The sequence below is a fragment of the Odocoileus virginianus genome, chromosome 7 (assembly GCF_023699985.2).
Source record: "Odocoileus virginianus isolate 20LAN1187 ecotype Illinois chromosome 7, Ovbor_1.2, whole genome shotgun sequence".
NCBI lineage: Eukaryota > Metazoa > Chordata > Mammalia > Artiodactyla > Cervidae > Odocoileus > Odocoileus virginianus.
Genome location: NC_069680.1, coordinates 25,582,516 through 25,602,442, shown reverse-complemented (window position 1 = coordinate 25,602,442; position 19,927 = coordinate 25,582,516). Strand labels below are relative to the sequence as shown.

Genomic DNA, 19,927 nt, shown 5'->3' with positions numbered 1-19,927 from the left:
AACTGCCTGTGTTGCATGTGACATACATTTTGAGTGAGCCAGGGAGATTCTGTAGGTCAGTTTGAGAATCCTGTCTCAAACAAAACACAGAGGAGGTGTCTTGGTCAACGGGAAAGGTGAAATCTGACAAGGAAACCAGAAGAACAGGATACAGGAAGGGCTTGCTCAAGGAGAGGAAGCAAGGAAGATGTTATAGTGACTGTAAAACAGGCAAGGGGGAAGTTTCTTCATCAGGGAGTGGGGAGAATGGGGTCAGTCGTTTGATAACCAAAACATAGTAGCTGTGGTTGTCGTAAATACACATTTTGCCAGAAAATAACCTGGTATGTGACATTTGGGTAGTTTTGTCTTGATTTGGGACCAACTGCCATCTGGGTTTTCAGCAATATTTTGGCATATCTACTTTTGGTGTTAGCCAAAGAATTCTTCAGGGCAAAACATGATTCAGTTGATTCACTGGGTCTTCTTTGGATGAATTCAGTTCGGTTCAGTTCAGTCACTCAGTTGTGTCCGACTCTTTGCAACCCCATGAACCGTAGCACACCAGGCCTCCCTGTCCATCATCAACTCCCGGAGTTTACCCAAACTCATGTCCATTGAGTTGGTGATGAATTACTTTGCCCTGAATTGCTCACTTAGATAAACATATTTTTTTAAAAAGTAGAATCACATCAGCTTAACTTAGTACAGTCTATTGTTTGTAACCTGTGGAGGGGTGTATTGGATAGCTTTTATCACATAGCAAGACACCCTCAAACTCAGTGACTTCAAACAGCAGCCACTTATTTCTCATGTGTCTATAGACACTGGCTGGGCAGGGTCTTGGCCACTCCAGGTGGGACTCAGCCAGGTGGCTCTGGTCCACAAATCTCTTGTCCTCCTCTTGGCCAAGCTGCCATGTTCTTCCCCCAGCGCCCGTAAAGGTAGAGAGGGCAGGTGGACACACTCGACCCGTTTGAGGCCTGGGCTTGGGACTGGTCTGCTGTCTCTGCGGCCGCATTCTGTTGGCCAAAGCAGTTTCCAAACCCAAGTCAAAGGCTGGAGAAAGGTATTCCACTAATTTGATTAGAGGAACTGCAGAGTCATTTATGTGGCAAAGGGGGTGAACAGAGAGAGGAATAATAAGCTGGAACCAAAGGGCAAACTGCCATAAACAGTAATAAACTGCTACTTACCAAATTCTTCCTGTGGGCCAGGACTGTGTGTGTATAATAATAGCTAAGATTTATTTGGCACTTATTGTGGGCCAGACATTCTTCTACACGCTGGGCACAAGTGGGTTCTATGAGTGTTACGAGATAGACCCTAAGATTATCTCCAGTTTGCACCCAAGGAAACAGGAGGGGAGAGGTTTAGTGGCTTACTCAAGGTCACAGTAGGGGAACCCCGCTCCATCACCCAGTCTTCAGTGCTATATGTGATCTGTTACTGTCAAGGACTGTTGAGAATCCAGAGGCCCAGGCCACTTAAGGGACTTGTCCGAGGTCACCAGGTGGATGCAGCTAAAGCCTGCTGGCCCACATGACTGCTGACCGTATTCTTCCCACTGTGCTATTGACTGATGATGTGAATTGAGGAACACAGCTTTATTCTATTTACTGATTGTGATGTGGTCAAAGGCATGAGATCCAGGTATGAGATTGAGACAGATCTGTTGTTCGTACAGAATTCTCCACTCTCGTTAGCCTTCTTCTCAGTCCCAGTCACAGACTTAGGATAGCCTTGAGCTAAATGTGAAAAATATTCCTTTTGCCACTTGTTGATTAATATTCCTTGGGGAAAAAATGTATTTTCATATACATAGCCCGAAGAGAAATGTCAGCAGTTAGACAAAGTAATCAGAAGAAGGCTTTGTGTTTTAGTAAAGGTTAATTAAGACCCATCAATTTTTTTTCTTTAAAACCTTGAAGTAAAAGAATGTAATTAGCTATTTTTTTCCCCTCTCTATTCCCAGCGGTCAGATGTAAATGTTCTACCTAAATGAAACCATTTATTTAAATTCATCCCGATTTCTTTGGAAGTTTTGTATATCTTTCTTCTGCTATATCAGCTTATAGCTACAATTATTTAATAAGGTTTTCCTAGGGTGAAATTGGATGCCCTTTATCGATCTTAACGCTGAGGGGGCATTCAATTACTTAATCCGAAGCACTATATCTGGATCTCTCAATTACAATTTTGTTATAAATGGCTTGCTAATGATGCTCGGGGTGCATAGGTTAATAGGGGCCATCTTAGCCAAGGCTGGGTAATTGAACGCTTTCTATTCTGGGGCAGGTTATCTGATCTCTTACAGCGGTACTGGGTTCCCACGATTCCAGCCTGCATCCACAGGGCACAGCATTGAGCCTTGGCTGGAGGGCAATCTCACTGAAATGCATGCCTACGGACTATGGTTTAATACCCAACGGGAGAGCCAGAAGTCCTGGCTGATCGGAGTCCACTGGCACCAAAACGGGGACATTCCAGACAGGTGAAGTGCAAGGGATATCCATTGCTTATTTCTTAAGAAAGAATAACCTGAGGATTAGGTTTCAGAATGACTGTTCTTGGTGTATAGAAAATCTCAACCCAGGAAAAAAACAGCAATCCATTTTCCTTTCAGTCTAGCATAAATTTGACTTTTCTTCACTGAGTTGTGCTAGTTCTCAGCTACATGTATTTTAAAGATCCCTTCGAAAGAATCCAGAGCGTGCATCTCTGTCTGTGTGTGGACGGATCTCAGCTTTCCAGGCCTCCCAGAGTCTGGTCCCTGCCTTTTCTCCCATCTGTTTCCACCCCCTTCCCGGCCCGTAACCCAGAGATCTGCTCTCCTGATGGCTTTGCTCTCCAGCTTCCCTTTTTGCGGGGTCTTTACTTCCCTGGTCCCTACGTGACTGGCTTCCTTCTCATCAGTCAGATGAACCCTCCTGAATTAAGTCTTCCCTGGTCATCCTCTCTACTCTACCTCTCCTTCCTCTAAGGCGGCAGTTCTTCCCAGGGATGAAGGCCAGGGATGCTGCTCAACATCCCACAGTGCACAGAACAGGCCCCCACAACAAAGCATCGTCCGGCCCTGGTGCGGCATGGGGAGCCCCTGTTCTAAGGGTGTCATGGTTTTCTCTTTTTGTGTTTTCTTCCAGCACCTGAGGTGATGTTATTCATTTGTGACTTTTTAAATTGTCTGTTGTCCTGCGATTCCCCTAACTCCGGGTGGAATATAAGTTCCAGGTGGGGCAAAGGTCTCCCTGTTCTGGTCACTCCTGTACCAGTCCCATCCACTTGGATGAGGGTGGTCTGGAAACTTCAAAGCTCCAGGCCCTGTTCATAGCAATGCACTCACTAGTCATATGGTCGTTGTTTTTAATCAAGTGTTTTACATACTATGTGCTGGACAGATGTTTTAATAAAACATGTAAATGTAACATATATTTTTTTTTTCTCAAAGAGAGCCCCCTGGGGGGATTTTCCACACCAGCAAAATCTCCAACTCTCCAGACACCAGCTGGGTGTCCTGCAATCCAGCTGAATTCTTCTGTAACTCCCTGGAATTAGCACGGCTTTCATGGGTTAAGAGCTCAGTCCTCTGAGACTGGAGCTTCCCTGGTGGCTCAGTGGTAAAGAATCTGCTTGCACTGTGGGAGACTTGGGTTCGATGCCTGGATTGGGACGATTCCCTGGGGAAGGAAATGGCAAGCCACTCCAGTATTCTTGCCTGGGAAATCCCATGGACAGATGAGCTGCATACAGTTCATGGAGTCGCAAGAATCAGATGCAACTTAGTGACTAAACCACCACCACCTCTGAGACAGCCCCCGCTTCAGGCCTGGGTCACAAGTCTTGGGTCCCCAGGCTACCCACACTTCTGTTCTAATTGGCTTCAGGGTCAGAGGTTCCTACAGTCCTTCCTCAAGTTCCTTAACTTGAAAGATGCGCGGTACTCAGAAAAGCAGCCTCCTTACTCTTACAGGTTCATTACAAAGGAGACAGTACAAGAACAGCCAAATGGAGGAGATTCACAGAGTGAGCCTGGGGGAGGGTTATGGACCTTCCAGGTCCTCTCTGCACACACCACCCTCCCAGCACCTCCACGGGTCCTCCCACCAGAAAGCTCTAGGAATCCTGTCACTTAGAGGAATTTTTGGAGGGCCTGCAGCTCATGGGGTCACAAAGAGTCAGGCATGACTTAGAGACTGGACAACAATAACATTATGTAGGCACGAGTGAGTAAATCATTGGCCACTGGGGATTAACTCAGTCACCAGCCCCTTCCCCTTCCCTGGAGGTTGGAGAGGCAGGGCTGAGAGTTCCAAGCTTCCAAGATTTTCCTGCTACCAGCCCCATCCTGAAGCTGTCTGGGTCCCCTCTCCCCCGCCAAGAGTCGCCTCACTAGCATAAATAGGTGTGGTTGAAAGGGGCTTGTTAAGAATGACAGAAGGTATTGTCCCTGTCACCCCTGTCACCCAGGATGTTCCAAGGATTTTAGAAGCTCTGTGTCAGGCAGGAACTGAGGATAAAGACCAGATATTTCTTTATGACATCACACCCCCATCACGTCCTGGTTTCAGGCCCCCAAACCTGCTCGTGCCAGCTTCCCCGATGGCTCAGATGGTAAAGAATCTGTCTGTAATGCAGGAGATCTGGGTTCAATCCCTGAATCTGGAAGATCCCCTGGAGAAAGAAATGGCAACCCACTCCGTATCCTTGCCTGGAGAATCCCATGGACAGAGGAGCCTGGCGGGCTAGTCCATGGGGTCGTGAGGAGCCGAACACAACTGGGTGACTGACACTTTCAAACCTGGACATGCATCTCGGGCAGTGTCCAGTGCAGAGTCCTCCTTCGGGGGGAGAATTAAAGAGGGAAGGGATGAAGGAGTGAATTATAGGAGGTAACATTGGATCTGAGTGTTCAGGCTCTGCAGGCCTCTGGAATTGTCTCCCCGGTTTTCTGCTCCCATTTTATGAAGTGAGACGTGGAGTGGGAGGTCTGGCTGGAGGCTGTAGCCTGCCCAGGGGGCAAATCCTCTGGCCTGCTGTGTCCCAGGCCTCTCTGTTGAGACTGTCAGCTTCTCTGACTACTCAGGTCTATTTATTTACGGTGCTTGTCTTAGAAAACCTTTGTTCTTGTTGAGGAATGTTTTGCCCATTTTGGTGGGTCCAGATTTTGTACATTTTTGTCTTGGAGCTTCAAAGACCATGTTTTGGAAAAGATCTAATTAGGCCTCCTGCAGCCAGCCAGACAGAAGGGTGCAAACTGGCTCCCCCCTGCGATGCTGGCTGGAATCTCATTTTAACCCCGCTTGGCCTTGTCTTCGCCGTTTGAAAAATGTTTTCTTGGCTTAGTGATGGGGTTTCTGAGTAGGAGAGCTTGCCCTTTTGTTTCTTTGGTTTGGGAGAATTGTTTGTGCCAAGTGATGGTTCAGGGCTGGTTGAGCAAGTTGGAGGCAGAGGTCTGAGCCTTGAGGTTTCCGCCGAGTCCCTCCAAAAACTCTCAGGGATGAGGGGGTGATGGAGCCTGAGACGTTGGCTTGGTTCCGGGCTGTTTGCTCCCACGGCCTCCTCTCCTCTCTGCTTCTCAGAACTGCTCTGACCCCTAACTCAGCCTTTACTCACTAGCATTCCTCAAACTGCTTCCTTGAGACAGATAGAATTCCATGGTCAATTATGTTTTGGAAATGTTGTCTATCATAGTCCTCTCTTACGGATTCACAGGGAAAAGGTGAAGTCTGCGCTAAAGAAGTCTGTGTCATTTGGGCCATCCTATCTTTCCTCTAGGTAGTTTAAGCCCTGAAGACGTATCGACCATGCAGAACATTTTGTGGAAGACATTTTAGGAATACCGCATGGCTATTTCATGATCATCATGTTTTGATAAAACATGGGCCTTTCTGTCCAAGGGAAGGGGATGTTGCTGCTGGTGAGTTGATTGCTCGGCCTCTCCGCCAAAATGAGGGGGGCTTTATGCAGAGCTAGTTAACACCACCTTCCTTGGGGACAGTAAGGGTCGTTGGAGGGGTGTGTGTGTGCGCAGAGACAGAAGTGAGTCTGCCACCTTTAGCTGATTCTTAGGTGCTAAGGAAAGATACTGTGATGGGATTGCCCATCTTCGATTCCGCTTCAGACGTTCTTGGCATTCACTGACAATGAAAAAACATAATAGTAAAAGTCATTGATGATGCTATCATTATTCATGTTATCTCTCTTTTATGGGATCCTAAACATGTGTAGGCATTCTGCAAACTCTTCACATGCATTAGCTGATTTAGTACTTGTTACACACTTGAAAGGGAGGTACTTTCATCCTAATTTTACTGGTGAGGGAATCAGAGCTCAGAAAGGTTATGCAGCTGACTCGAGGTCACACGGCTGGCTCATTAGCAATGTTCTACCACTGCTAGAAACCATATAGGTCTCCTTTTTTGCTGTTTTTACAACGTCTACAAAGAAGTGTCACTTGGGCAACAATACATTTTTTGACTGCAGACTTCTATTAATGGATTTTTAAGAATCATGTTTTCCCAAGGATGATGAAAGTGAAAAATTGTTTCATGGTCTGAAGTGTTCTGTTACTCAGGGGAGTACTGCATGTTGCATTTAATTGCTTAATAACTTAAAGTAAAAAAAATTTTTTAATATGATACATTCTACTGAAGGAGAGAATCATTTCAGTGTTTCTAAATTTTCATTAACTTTTGCATCCTACACTGATAATAAATGTTAGCTCTAGCTTAAAGACTATTAGTGCTGTTAGGAGGGGAAAAAATATTTTCTCTGCCTCCTCCCATCTTGACTACTCTCCTTGGATTTTTTTGTTGATTTAAAAGAGTTGTTATTTCAATTCATCCTTCAAATTCATAGTGACTGACTGTGCATGAATCGAAGAATGATTCCAAGTTGGGAGCAGGAGTTCTAGTCACTTAGCTGTGTCCAGCACAGACATTATAGAATATGTGGGTTGTGTGAAATAAGAGGTGTTTAATAAGGTGCTGGTGGAGCTGGTATTGGGGTCACATTTGGTGGCAGAGATTGAACTCCAAAGCCAAACACCAAGGACCTGACACCTCTCCCTTCATCCTATATGATTTTCTGTAACTTGCTTGTAACCCAGCCAGCATGGCTGAAACTTAGAAGTGGAAAAGAAGTGTGAACTTCTCTCCTTGGAAGATGTTCCCAGGGTGATTTCTGTCATCACCTAATGTAACAAAATCCCTTTTCTTTGTTGTTTAGGTAATCTGACATCTTAAGGATTTTGTTCCACATGAAGAGGAAACATTTCAAAGGAACATAGGATGTGAAAGAAGAAATCTCCATGGACTCTGTGTGGATGGTGTACCTGTCCATCTCTCATTGAGGCCATGAGATCCTCTAATCCCTTGGGTGTTTCCATGTTCTCCAGCAAGAACACTTCCACTTCATTTGGTGCCATGGGAAAAACCTGAGGGTCAGGAAGAATTGTTCCCGACCTTGTGACTTTTTCCAGGATTACAGAACATGACAATTGGATATCATTCGTGTTATCTTTTGGAGGCAAACCAAAGAACGTGATCCCTCATTCTCTGGTGTTTTGGCACCTGCTCATTTTTATTCTTGTTTCTGTTGCTTGTGCCTTCCGATCATCTTATGTGATCACTGAGCCATCCTTCAAGTTTTACAGCGCAACTTGCAGGCATCCGGACTCCTCAGGGGCTCGCCCATGGCTCAATGGGCCAGCAGTCCAGGGACATTACCATGAGGCACTGCATTAATTGCTGCCTCCAATTGTCACCTGACGACGTACAGACACAGCAGGTCAGCTGCCGAGGAGGCTCCCATCACGGTCGTCAGGAGTGCCCAGTGTGCAAGGCAGAAAACAAAATTGTGTTTCGAGTGGACAGTAAGCAGATGAACTTGCTGGCTGTTCTCGAAGTGAGGGCTGATGGGAATGAGAGCTGGGGTGGGTTTTTGCGCTTCAAGAAGGGGAAGCGATGCAGCCTCATTTTTGGATTGATAATAATGACGTTGGTGATGGCTTCTTACATCCTTTCTGGGGTCCACCAAGAGCTTCTGATCTCATCGCCTTTCCATTACGGAGCCTTCCCCAGCAATCCCAGCTTGATGGAGGGCGAGAATCCGAGTGACGCAAAAGAGCATCATCACCAATCCTCTGTAAATAATATTTCATACATGAAGGACTATCCAAGCATTAAGTTAATTATCGACAGCATCACATCCAGGATTGAGTTCACCACCAGACAGCTACCAGACGTAGAAGATCTCAAGAAGCAGGAATTGCACGTGAGTAGCCTGATGCTCATCTCCATTGACTGATTTTAAAGAATGGCTGCTTCCTTTCTTATCATCACCTTTGGCAAGAAAGTGACCAAAAATTTCCCAAGTGTAATAGTGGTAATTTGACAGCCTTATGGATGAGAATTCACTGGGAGGGCTGTGTCCATGCCAACAAGGAAACTCTGTATTGAATGGCACAGCTAAAAAGGTTGAAGGAAGCCCCCCTTCTAATAATTCCTTTCTGGGATGTTTTGCTTGAAAGGTGGTCCTGTCAGTTAAAATTACTTCTGTAGATCACTCTCTAGTCTGTCCTAAATCACAGTGTTTGTCTCTAACGGCCACTTAAATATACAACTATATAGTCGTGTGTGTGTGTAAGATAAATCACGGTAGAATGGATTTTGATGGAACTTGTATTTTCATTCTCTTCATATTTCATTTTTATTGGGGTTTTAGGAAAAGCATGGTCATTGTTTACTAAGGTTACTTTTAGCATTTAGTCATCATCCAATAATACTTTCCATGCGAACGTGTCATAAGCCTCAGTGTAGGATCATACTGAGGACAGAGTGTGTTTCCCCCCGCCCTCAGTGTGTCTCCCCGTTTTTCTCTCTTTCTGTTGCAGATGTTTTCCGTCATCCCGCACAAATTTCTTCCCAACAGTAAGAGCCCCTGTTGGTACGAGGAGTTCACGGGCAGGAACACCACCGACCCCTACCTGACCAACTCCTACGTACTCTACTCCAAGCGCTTCCGCTCCACCTTCGACACGCTGCGCAAGGCCTTCTGGGGCCACCTGTCCCACGCGCACGGCAAGCACTTCCGCCTCCGCTGCCTGCCGCACTTCTACATCATCGGGCAGCCCAAGTGCGGCACTACCGACCTCTACGACCGCCTGCGGCTGCACCCGGAAGTCAAGTTCTCTGCCATCAAGGAACCGCATTGGTGGACCCGGAAGCGCTTTGGTGAGTGCCGCCATGTCCCCGTGGCAACGGTGCTTCAGCCACCTTCACCTCGTCACTCCTTCCGGGGTCAGGGGTCAGGGTTGGAGTGGGAGCCCTGAGAATGACCCGAGCGGGGCATTCTGGGAGGTTCCAGGAGGGAGGCAGGTGGGGAAATGAGAAAACACGCTGAGAGGCGGAGATTAGAGAGTTCTGTGGTTTAGAGATCCCCGGGCAGACACCCAGCGGGACTGAGTACCCAGCTCCGTCACCTGGTGAGCATTTATGCAGTGCCGGCTGTGTGCAGGGCCAGCGAAAGGGTGCCGGATGGGCACTCTTGTTGCCTTGAAGGGCCTTGGGACACACACCGTCCAGGGCTTGCCTTGAAAGGCCTTGGGACACGCACCGTCCAGGGCTTGCCTTGAAGGGCCTTGGGACACGCACCGTCCAGGGCTTGCCTTGAAGGGCCTTGGGACACGCACCGTCCAGGGCTTGCCTTGAAGGGCCTTGGGACACGCACCGTCCAGGGCTTGCCTTGGCTTGCCTTGAAGGGCCTTGGGACACGCACCGTCCAGGGCTTGCCTTGAAGGGCCTTGGGACACGCACCGTCCAGGGCTTGCCTTGAAGGGCCTTGGGACACGCACCGTCCAGGGCTTGCCTTGAAGGGCTTGGGACACGCACCGTCCAGGGCTTGCCTTGAAGGGCCTTGGGACACGCACCGTCCAGGGCTTGCCTTGAAGGCCTTGGGACACGCACCGTCCAGGGGGACGATTGTTGGGGGCTGTAGGCTCTCAGTTCGCAGCTCAGTGCTGTTCCTGCTGGAGCCCCCACACCCACACCCCTGCACCGGGAGGAGGCAGGAGAAAGAAAGGTGGCTGTGTCTGGCCAGGTTTCAGCTTCCTGCTGGAGCATCCCAGGACCTGAGCCTGTCACTGAGCTGCTTCCAGCCTCTTCTCTGACCTGCCTGCCCCTTGGGCCTTAGAGGGTCAAAATGAAAGCCCCACAAAGGTAATTCTGGGCCACCCTGCTCACAGCACCCCTTTCCCCGGAGGTTGACGGTGGACACCACCCCATGACTCCTGCTGGCTGGTTTCTGCTCCACCCAGCCCGAAGCCAGCTTGAGCCACCCCCTCAGCCCCCAGGGTCACTGTTTCCTCTCCTCAGCCTTTTCCCTTCTTCCAGGAGACGTTTGGTCACTGGAGCTAAGGGATGACAAATGCCAAAGTCTGGGTGAGCCTGGAAGGCGGTTTCCGTGGAAAGGACCTAGGTTGCTTGGAAAGGAATTTTGAAAGTTTTTTTTAGTACAACCTAAGTTGAGATCAACACTTAGTGTGTTTCCTGACAAACGTTTGACTTAATCCTTTTGATGTTCCTCCCAGAGTGAATAGAAGTGTAAATATGTCTTTTGTGGTTTGCCAGCAGCCACTGTGGAAGCCAGAGTTTCTGTGCTCATCTGTAGGGGGCCCTCCCCTACACAACTCATCATCTTCCCCCTTGAAAACCAGGTTCCCGCTGGTCAAGGGGAGAGTCATGGGGGCATGCAGCCTCTGGAGTCTGGTGTCTGGTACCACCTTGAACCTCTTGCTGTTTTGCCTGTGGATACTCTCTCTCCACTTTCCCTTTAGACTTGATGGCTGTGGTTTGGGGCAATGTGTTGTCAATACATTTTCAAGTGAAATTTACCCACCTCTCAGGCAAGGGACAATTTAGGCTGCATGTGGCTGATGCCAGAATAACTCAGGTGTCAGCCTGGGGACCATCAGTTCTCCTTATTGTTTGGACAAATGGACAGACTGCCAGATGGAAAAGAACCTCAGAAAGGTGCTGGGGAGCCCTGACAAAAAAAAAGATGCATCTGAGCTTCAGAGAATATGGCCCCTCTGATGGCAGGTGTTTTCTTGTGATTCATCATGTGTATTCTGATGCCATTGCTGCCCCACCCCTGGGGGACCTCCCTTGGTGCCCATGTTAACCAGCCCTGACCTCTTTGGTCCTCCAAGGAGACCCGATTATAGTTCCGGAACAGGCGTGCCATCCTTTCAGGGGCTACTGTGCATCTGAGTGACGGTGTGTTCCAGACCTCAAAGTTCACATGGCTTAAAAGAGGGAGGCTGGTTTGCAGACATCCCTCCCTCTCTTGCAGCTCACGGGGTCAAGCCTTGGCTGCTGCAGCTGAGCCCTCAGACCTTTCCATCTGTTTGTGGTCACTCCCTTGAGTCCAGCAGCCCAGCATGGCAGCTTTGTCCTCAGTAACCCCTGCTTCCTGGTTCTTGTAGGAATCGTCCGCCTGAGGGACGGGCTGCGGGACCGCTATCCCGTGGAAGACTACCTGGACCTCTTTGACCTGGCCGCACACCAGATTCATCAAGGACTGCAGGCCAGCGCGAAGGAGCCGAGCAAGATGAACAGAATCATTATCGGTATGGCTTCCGTGGAGCTCCTGCCCTGGGCCAGGCCGGGCTTCACTGCACCTGCAAGCATTTGCATGACATTTGCCCTCAGGTGCTGAGTGCATATTTCCCCAGTGACTCCTCCCACCCCTCTCCCCTGTGTAAAATGTTCATATTGTTTGTGAAATTTTCCATAACGCATAAATGTTTAGTAGACTCTCTAGTTGCATGGAGACTCAAGTGCACCTGAAATGGCTTTTTTAAAATGTTGCTGTTTCTTGCTTTTATTAAAGTTAAGCTTGCATGCTGGATTTCTTTTCATGATACACCCATCTGAGTAAGTTTGGATGGAGGATCACGAATGCAAAATGAACCAATTAGTCATCAGTTTAATTCTTGTGGTGTTTGTACTCCCTGGCCGCGGGGACCCTGTGAAGATGGAGGTGGCTTCTCCTGAAACAGATGCATCTCTCTTGCATCGTGGGTGACTTATTGCTGCTGGAAAAGCTTAGGTCTTGTCAACCTAATGCCTTTAAACATTCAAAATGAGGTGGTTTGATTAGCAATCATTTTTTTTTTAAATTCACAAGAATGTTTTATAAAAAACATATCTGTTTACTCTCTCTATTGGATTCAACTTAAAAGACATTTATCCACTTACACCTCTGAGAGAAATCGAATCACATATTTTTCTTAAATTGGTTACCTGAGGCAGCGGTCTATTTTTTCATTCTCCTAAATCTATTATATTTTGATTCTCTAAATTCGGTTACACTATCAGTGACTAAGAAGAATTGTAATCAACCATCTGAAAGACAGCTGTTTACTTATGTGTCCCATGTCCAAGGGGGACAGGCTTACATGCTGAAGCTCTGATTTATTTATTTTTAACTCAAAGAAATCAAGTCCTAGAAGCCAGATGAGAGCATACCCTCTTACTCAGTCTGAACTGGGTACTAGCTGTTTTCTTGCAGCCGTGAGTTAACACCCAAATTACAAATCTTAATTAATATTTGGCTGCGGCTCCCATACCATAGGGCTGTGGGCTTCCTGGGTAGCTCAGTTGGTAAGAATCTGCCTGCAGTATGGGAGACCCTGGTTTGATCCCTGCGTCAGGAAGATCCCCTGGAGAAGGAAATGGCAACCACTCCAGTATTCTTGCCCGGAAAATCCTATGGACAGAGGAACTTGGCAGGCTACAGTCCATGGGGTCGCAAGAGTTGGACATGACTTAGTGACTAAGCCACCACCACCCATACCATATGCCTCTGGGAAAATCTCACATTCTTGTGAAATAGCTAAAAAACTATACATCCCAGGGTCAGGAGATAGAGCCTAAGCTAACGAATTAAAAAAGGAATGCTTTAGTTTGGTTTTCTCATTTTATTCACTTCTAGATTTAGAAATGAAAACTAAAGAATATACCCACACTCTGATATTTACCTGAAGCAGAGTTTTGTTGAGTTTTATGGTAGATGGGAAGCTGGCATCTAGCCCGGGCTGTGCCACCAGTGAGCTCCGTGCCATGCAGCAAGTTGGTCTTTATGTTCCTGGACTCAGTCTATTCATCTGTAAAATGGGTTTGTTGGACCAGCTCAGTTCTGGGTTCCTCCCCACCCTGAAACTCTGCTTTGGCTTCTTCTGGTTAGATCCCTGGAAGAAGCATACTGGTCTTTCTTCATCTTGGGCAATGGATCATAGAGGGCCCTTTCTAAGTGGTCTGGGCTAATGGTTGGAGTCGGGAAGGACTCCAGCGGCTGGGTTCTCTGGGCTTGGGATCAATACATGTGGAAAGGTTGCTTCCCTCTCTCAGGGCTCTCAAGGGCCCCTGCTCTGCCCTGTCAAAGTGCTCAAGTGAAGCTCTGATTGTTTATTGAATTATTGATCTTCCCCTAGGTTGTAAGGTTTGAGATTAAAGGGGATTTTCTGTCTTGTTTCTGTCATCTATCTACTGTGCCAAGCGCAGTGCTGGGCACATTTTAGACACCAAATCAGAGCTTTCTGCATGGATGATTGAAGGATGAGTGAATGATGAATGAAGGATGGATGGATAGATGGACAGACAGTTAGATAGATGGACAAGCATAGAACCAGTTCATTTATGAGCTTGACAAAATTTGTGCCAATTTAGTTCTATGTACTTCCCTTGTCCTAATATTCTCTTATTCATTGTGAGTAGAATTTTCAAAGGACTTCAGATTGGCTTGTTTTTTCCTGTGTTCTAGGGTATTACCTCTTAAAAAAAAATAGAAAGAAAGAAAGATCAGAATAGAAATGCTCACCTGGACATGATTGCACATCCAACAGAATAAATAGGATCCTGCTTACTCTCTGCATAACCGTGGGTGCTCATCAATGATCACAGAGACTTAGTCTTCGGGCTCAGATTTTCTCTGAATAAGTGACTTTGAGATGTGTCGTATAGTCCCGTGTACAATGTCAGGAAATCGAATGTATAATTAATTGATTGATTTGCCTTTCTTTCTGAATCTCTGAAGATTATTCTTTAAAAAAGAAAGAAGGAACCAGTTCAAGTCTATGAGATAGAAATGCTGAAAGGTCTATGTGTTGGCCTTACCCCTGGCCTAGAATGTGCTTAACTGACCTCATCATGCTTCAGTCATGCTGACCATGATCAAACAGGGGCTAGAACCAGCTTCCTGTTCACCCAGCCAGCACTGAGTGAATGCCAGCTGTGTGCCAGGCCACGGGGTGGGTGGCACGCAGGACCAAGGTCCCATGAGCCTTCCTGCAAAGCCTTCCTCTTCGAGTGTGCTCGGGGACTGACCCTTGTGATTTCAAGAGAAGATTGATGCAGATTGCATGCCGTTTCCTAATGAGAGTCAGCTTGCCCAAACTCCTCCTTCACCCCTGATACCTTTTGAAGGAAACCATCTAGCATATTCTCAGTGGGCCCTTAAAATGCCATGGAGCTGTGTGCCGTAGGCAAAGTTAAACATCATGAAATTGGGAGGCCAGATGCTCATAGAGATTTTTCTGCCACATCCTGGAGATAGGAGCTGGGAGGAAGAGGGATGCTCAGTGTGGCTCAGATCACCTTCATCTCCAGATGGAGGTCCTTGCGGGGAGGGGTTGATGGTGTGGCAGAGGGCGGTCATCAGCCTCCTCTTCCCAGAGTCCAGTCGGCCCACTTCCTGGACCAGCTCACCCATGCACAGCTATTATAGACGGCATCACAGTCAGGTGTGGCCCCTAGTTCAGGCTGTTCTGCAGGAGCCCGTAATTCAGCTTCACTCACTCGCAGCGTTTTCTGTTTCCAGGTGAGGCCAGTGCCTCCACCATGTGGGATAACAACGCCTGGACGCTCTTCTACGACAACGGCACAGACGGCGAGCCCCCCTTCCTGACCCAGGACTTCATCCACGCCTTCCAGCCAGATGCAAAGCTGATCGTCATGCTCAGGGACCCAGTGGAGAGGTGAGCGGCGTATTCATGGATTTTTTTGTTTCAGGAAAAGAAAAGGCAGTTTTCAAGGCCAGTCTTCTTTCTCATCACAGACAAGATTTTGCTGCTGCTTCTTCTTTAAATAAACAGGCTTAACATGTGATGTTACTGCTATTTCTTATGTAAACGTTATTCTTAGGGCAATCTTCACTGCGTCTAAACAAACTGTGGATTGTTTCCTTATTGTTCTGACCCTAGCCTGTGGGCCTTCAGCCTCTGCCAGGTCTGGCCTGGGGACGTGAGACTGCCCCTTGGGTGAGGTCCAGGCGGGAGAAATGCCCTTGGAATCAGGGGTGTTGGGTTTCTCTGTAGGGTTTAACTCCTATAGTTCTTTGTCCTCTGCCTTGATTGATGCCTTTCTCCTATCAGCTCTGAAAGTGCTAGCTGCACCTTTCCTGAGAGGAAGAAAACGACAGAAGTGTGGTAGCAGCTCGGTGTGGATGAGGTCAGGCTAGCGTGGTCCTGAACAGACTGGGTGAGGGTGGCTGGGCCAGCACTGGGCCATGCTGGGGTCGTTGACAACGGCTGTGTGCGTGGCAGAAGCTTAGGGCTGCCAGGACTTAAAATCATTTAGTCCATCACGTCCCCTCTGGCCTGGCCAGTACCTCTGCACCAGAGGCAAGAGGCTCCATTCTGCTCCAGGAGTTCCCATCCAGGGCAACCCAGTTCCTCTCAACCAGCCCTGTGAGAGCATCCTTCCTGCGTTGACCCCAGGTCTGTCTTTTGGGAGTGTCCACACTTTGGACCCATTTCTTCCCCATAGAACTACATAGATCAGATTTAATCCTTCTAAATGGGAGAGTCTGCCAGATATAGAAAACATTGTCAAGGCCCTGTGTCTTTTTTTCTTTGGACTAAATGCCTCTTGTTATGGGTTATTATAGGGGCTTCCCAGGTGGCACTGGTGGTAAAGAACCCGCCTGCCGATGCAGGAGACATAAGAGACACGGGTTTGATCCCTGGGTCGGGAAGATCCCCTGGAGGAGGGTATGGCAACCCTCTCCAGTGTTCTTGCCTGGAGACTCCCGTGGACAGGGGAGCCTGAAGGGCTGCATACCATGGGGTCACAAAGAGTCGGAGTGAAGTGACTTCACACACAGCACAAAGGTAATATTATGCCCCACGCCCCCACACATGCCAAGGATGTGTGTGAACTGACCCTGTTGGGAAATAGGATCTTTGCTGATGGACTCAGGTTAAGATGTGGTCACACTGGATGAGGGTGGGCCCTAACCCAGGAGCTGGTGTCCTTACGGGGAGAAGAACTCTGGACCCTGGGACCCATAGACACAGGGAGAACGCTGTGTGAGAATGAGGCAGAGGTCAGTGTGTGATGCTGCCAAAGCCCCAAGAACCGCCAGGGACGGCTGGGACCGAGGCCCAGAACAGACTCTCCTCGGAAGCCCTGGAGCGCACCGGCTCTGCCAGCACCTGGATTTCAGACTTCGGGCTTTCAGAACCGTGAGAGAATAAATTCCTGCTGGAATAAGCCACAAGTTGGCGGTAAATCATTACAGCGGTCCTAGGACGCTAACACACCCCTGGTTCCTTCCTTGGATAGCAGACGTTCCTGGCCCCATAGCCTTGCGAATGATGATCGTTTAAAAGACACCTATAATCTCCCACCCAGATAATCGTTATTTTTATTTTGGCTTGTTTTATTCCAAGCTAATACTTATCTATGCAGAGAAGTGCTGTGTGTGTGTGTGTGTGTGTGTGTGTGTGTGTGTGTGTGTATGAGTGTGTGGTGTGGTGTGTGTACAGCTGTGTGACTGTACAGTCTCTCATCTTGCTTCTTTCATTTCTAATTCTTGATTTGCCTCCGCGGGCCCCCCGTGTGTCTCGGAGTGGCCTCCGTGCCCTGCAGTGATCTGGGCAGAGAGCTGGATGGCCCCTGCCCCGTCCCCATCCCTGCAGACCCCCTGTGTGGCACCTCCGGGGCCATCTTCATGCTGCATATGGTTCCACTCTGCCCGCTGCACCTCCTCCAGCCTTGGGAGTCCCTCCACACCGATCCTGAGGCTACCCTGTCCTCGGGGCAGCTCGCCATGTTCTGCCTGCCTCTTCCCACACCTCGGGAGACAGGAATTCGGCCCTTCTGCCCAGAGAGTGGGCTGGCACCTCCCCCCTAGCTTGAGACAAACAGTTGACCCAAACCAACGGTGCTCTCGTGTGTATGTGATTACATAGCTGTCAGCCTTGAAAGGCCTGGTGACTAAGTGACCCTGTGCTGCCCACAAAGGGGTTTTCACAGCTGCTCTGTCGCCCTCCCCCAGGCCACCCCCGCTGTGGCTCACGAGGCTGGAACATTCTCTCGGAAGGGGTGGGGGCCTCGCTGCTTGGCCAGCGTCTTCCCGTCACGTCTCCCCGTTCCTCATTCTGAGGAAGGTCACGGGCCTCGACTCCAGAGGGCCAAGAAGGTGAAACTCCAGCCTCTGTCAACCCCAGGGCACAGAAATGGGAGCCCAGGGGACGGGGCGCTCATGCCAGCTGCAGACAGGGGTGGGCGATATGGTCTGCAGTTCAGCCAGGGCGGGGAGGCAGGGGGAAGTGTGGCCCCGAAGAGGGAAGGAGCAGCTAGTGGAGAGTGCAGAGAAAGGCCTTCCTGGAAGAGCTGAGGCCAGGCGGGGTTTTGAGGGCTGAGTAAGAGTTTGCCAAGTAAAGAGACAGGGAGAAGGTCAAGGGGAAGGCGCATTCTGGGCAGGGAGGATGGAGAGCACAAGGGAAGGACTGCGTGTTCTCTCAGAGAGTGGAGCCAGCTTCCCTGGGTGTGTCCCTCTCCCCCAGGGACACGGGAACTGTGAAGACAGGCTTTAAACAGCAAGGGCCGTCACGCTGCCCAGGTTCAGACACTGAGCCAGGAGCCAGGCCTGCCCGACTCACCTCTCAGACCTCAGCCCGTAGTTCCCCTTTTAGAAGATGGCCATCCCAAGGAGTCTTGTCTCTTTTTTTTTTTAAGAGAACAAATGCTTTGTTTATACTGGGAACTGAAAGTTCTTGCCTTCCTGACACTCACTTAACAGAAAGAGTTCATCAGTTGAAATGTTCGTTGATTCCCGGTCACATGCTGGGCACTGTTCTGGTGCTGAGCAGGCGCACGTAGACGCCCGCCCTCCAGGAGCTGCACTTTGTCAGGAATGCGAGGCCCTGATCCTCATGCACATGTGATGGTGCGGAGGAGAAGGGCAGGATGCCATGGCAACACAGCCTCCTCAGGAAGCTAGCCCCGTCGTGGGGCTGCTGCCTGTATTCGTCATCAACTGATGCATCACAAATCACCCAGAAACCTGGCAGCTTGAGACATCACACTCAACTATCTCATGCTGTCTTCCACGGGTCAGAACCCGGCACAGCTTTGCTCTCCCAAGGCCATCGTCAAGGCGTCACCAGGGCAGGGTCTCATCTGAGGGCTTGATAGGGGAAGGATCTGCTTTCAAGCTCATGCAGTTGTTGGCAGAATTCAGTTCCCCAAGAAGTGTGGGAAGAGGGCCACGGTTCTTTGCTGGCCATTGGCTGGAGGCTGCCCGCAGAGCCTTGCCGCAGGGCCACCCCGTCATCAGAAGCTGCTTGCTCCATCAGAGCCTGCTGCAAGTGGCAGTGAGCTGCTGCGAAGCTGGGAGCCTCCATCATTTGTCATCTGAGCACAAGAGGGACAGCCCATCACCTTTGCCACATGCTCTCGACGAGAAGCAAGTCACATGGTCCAGGACACAGGCAAGGGGAGGGGGCTACAGGGAATGAATACCAAGAGGTGAGGATCTTCGGGACCATCTCAGAAGTTGCCTACTTCTCTGTGCTGCTCTCTCGTCCCACAGCCAGAAGGAGAGGAAGTGCCGATGTAGCGCCGTGTGTAGTGGCAGCGATCCCCCATGCACAGGGAAGTGTGTGCATGTGTGTGCCTTCTGTGGGGGTTGCTGACAGCGGCAGCTGTTCCATTGCCTTTTAAACGTTTATAAAGGATGTAACAATAGGAATTTCTTCTTTTTTGAGCCCCGTGACTCATGGCCTGTCTGAAATGGCTGGCTCATTTCCCATTGCAACCAGAAAGGATGATAAATATCGGGTGTTTAGGTCACTCTTGAAGAAACAAACACTTGGAGCCCGAGTTCCCATTAGTCTTTACTGGATCCCAGGCCATCAGCCACTGGAGCCGTTCTGTGACCTTGCAACTCTGCAAGTGGGAGATTCCTTGAGTTTCTCCCTGCCCGTGGGATTGAACCGCATTTTTCTTTCCTTGTACAAATAGGGTTCAGAGAAGAGTGGGGAAAACCTTCATTTCTAGTTTAAATTCACATTTAGCCTTTATGTCTATAATTGTTCAAAGGCAGAGGGTTTGAAAAGGTTGAAATTGTAAGCAAAATCAAATCAACCACTTTAGAGCTTCCGGGGAAGCAAGCCCAGTTATCTTTCTGGAGAGGAAGAGGGAACAGTGGAATGTGGATGGGATGGTTCTTAGGGCCAAAGGGCCAGCCGAGAATTCCTGCTGCACGTTTCTCTACATAAGAGATAACGACAATTTAAAATTTAAGTTCCTCGGCTAAATCGGCCCAGTTAATTAGAAAGAAGCCACCAATTACAAGCAGGATTTTCCTTCATTTAGTTCAATTCTTAAGTGGAAAAGACTTCTTTTCAACACTGCTCACATTGGCCGCCTGCCTGTTCATTTGTGAGATAGTTGATGGAGTTTGACTCAGCGCAGAGGTGGTTACAGTCCCCAAGAAATGCAGAAAATGGCTGGAAGGTGCCCACCCCTTCAGCGTACTTTGTTCGAAGGATGTTTGGAGAGTGGTCCTGCACCATCAGTCATGGACTTTAGAATCCCTATATGTTGGGCTTGATTTTTCGAATGATCTTACCACAGTGCATGGTAACGACCACCTCAGG

The 19,927-nt window shown here is 48.9% G+C and overlaps 1 protein-coding gene across 5 annotated transcripts in view; it reads left to right on the top strand.

Annotated features, from left to right (window-relative positions):
• Positions 1–19,927, top strand: part of CHST15 (carbohydrate sulfotransferase 15) — a 77,456-nt gene that overhangs the window by 34,634 nt on the left and 22,895 nt on the right. For 4 of the 5 annotated variants that reach the window (XM_020870703.2, XM_070470379.1, XM_020870700.2 and 1 more), the window contains exons 2-5: positions 7,207–8,253; positions 8,873–9,212; positions 11,465–11,608; positions 14,860–15,016. In XM_020870703.2, the coding sequence (XP_020726362.2) occupies positions 7,681–8,253; positions 8,873–9,212; positions 11,465–11,608; positions 14,860–15,016 (1,214 nt within the window). In that variant the 5' untranslated portion in view covers positions 7,207–7,680. Of the gene's footprint in view, positions 1–5,711; positions 5,897–7,206; positions 8,254–8,872; positions 9,213–11,464; positions 11,609–14,859; positions 15,017–19,927 lie in introns of those variants that run through there. The other variant, XM_020870701.2, reaches the window with a different exon arrangement.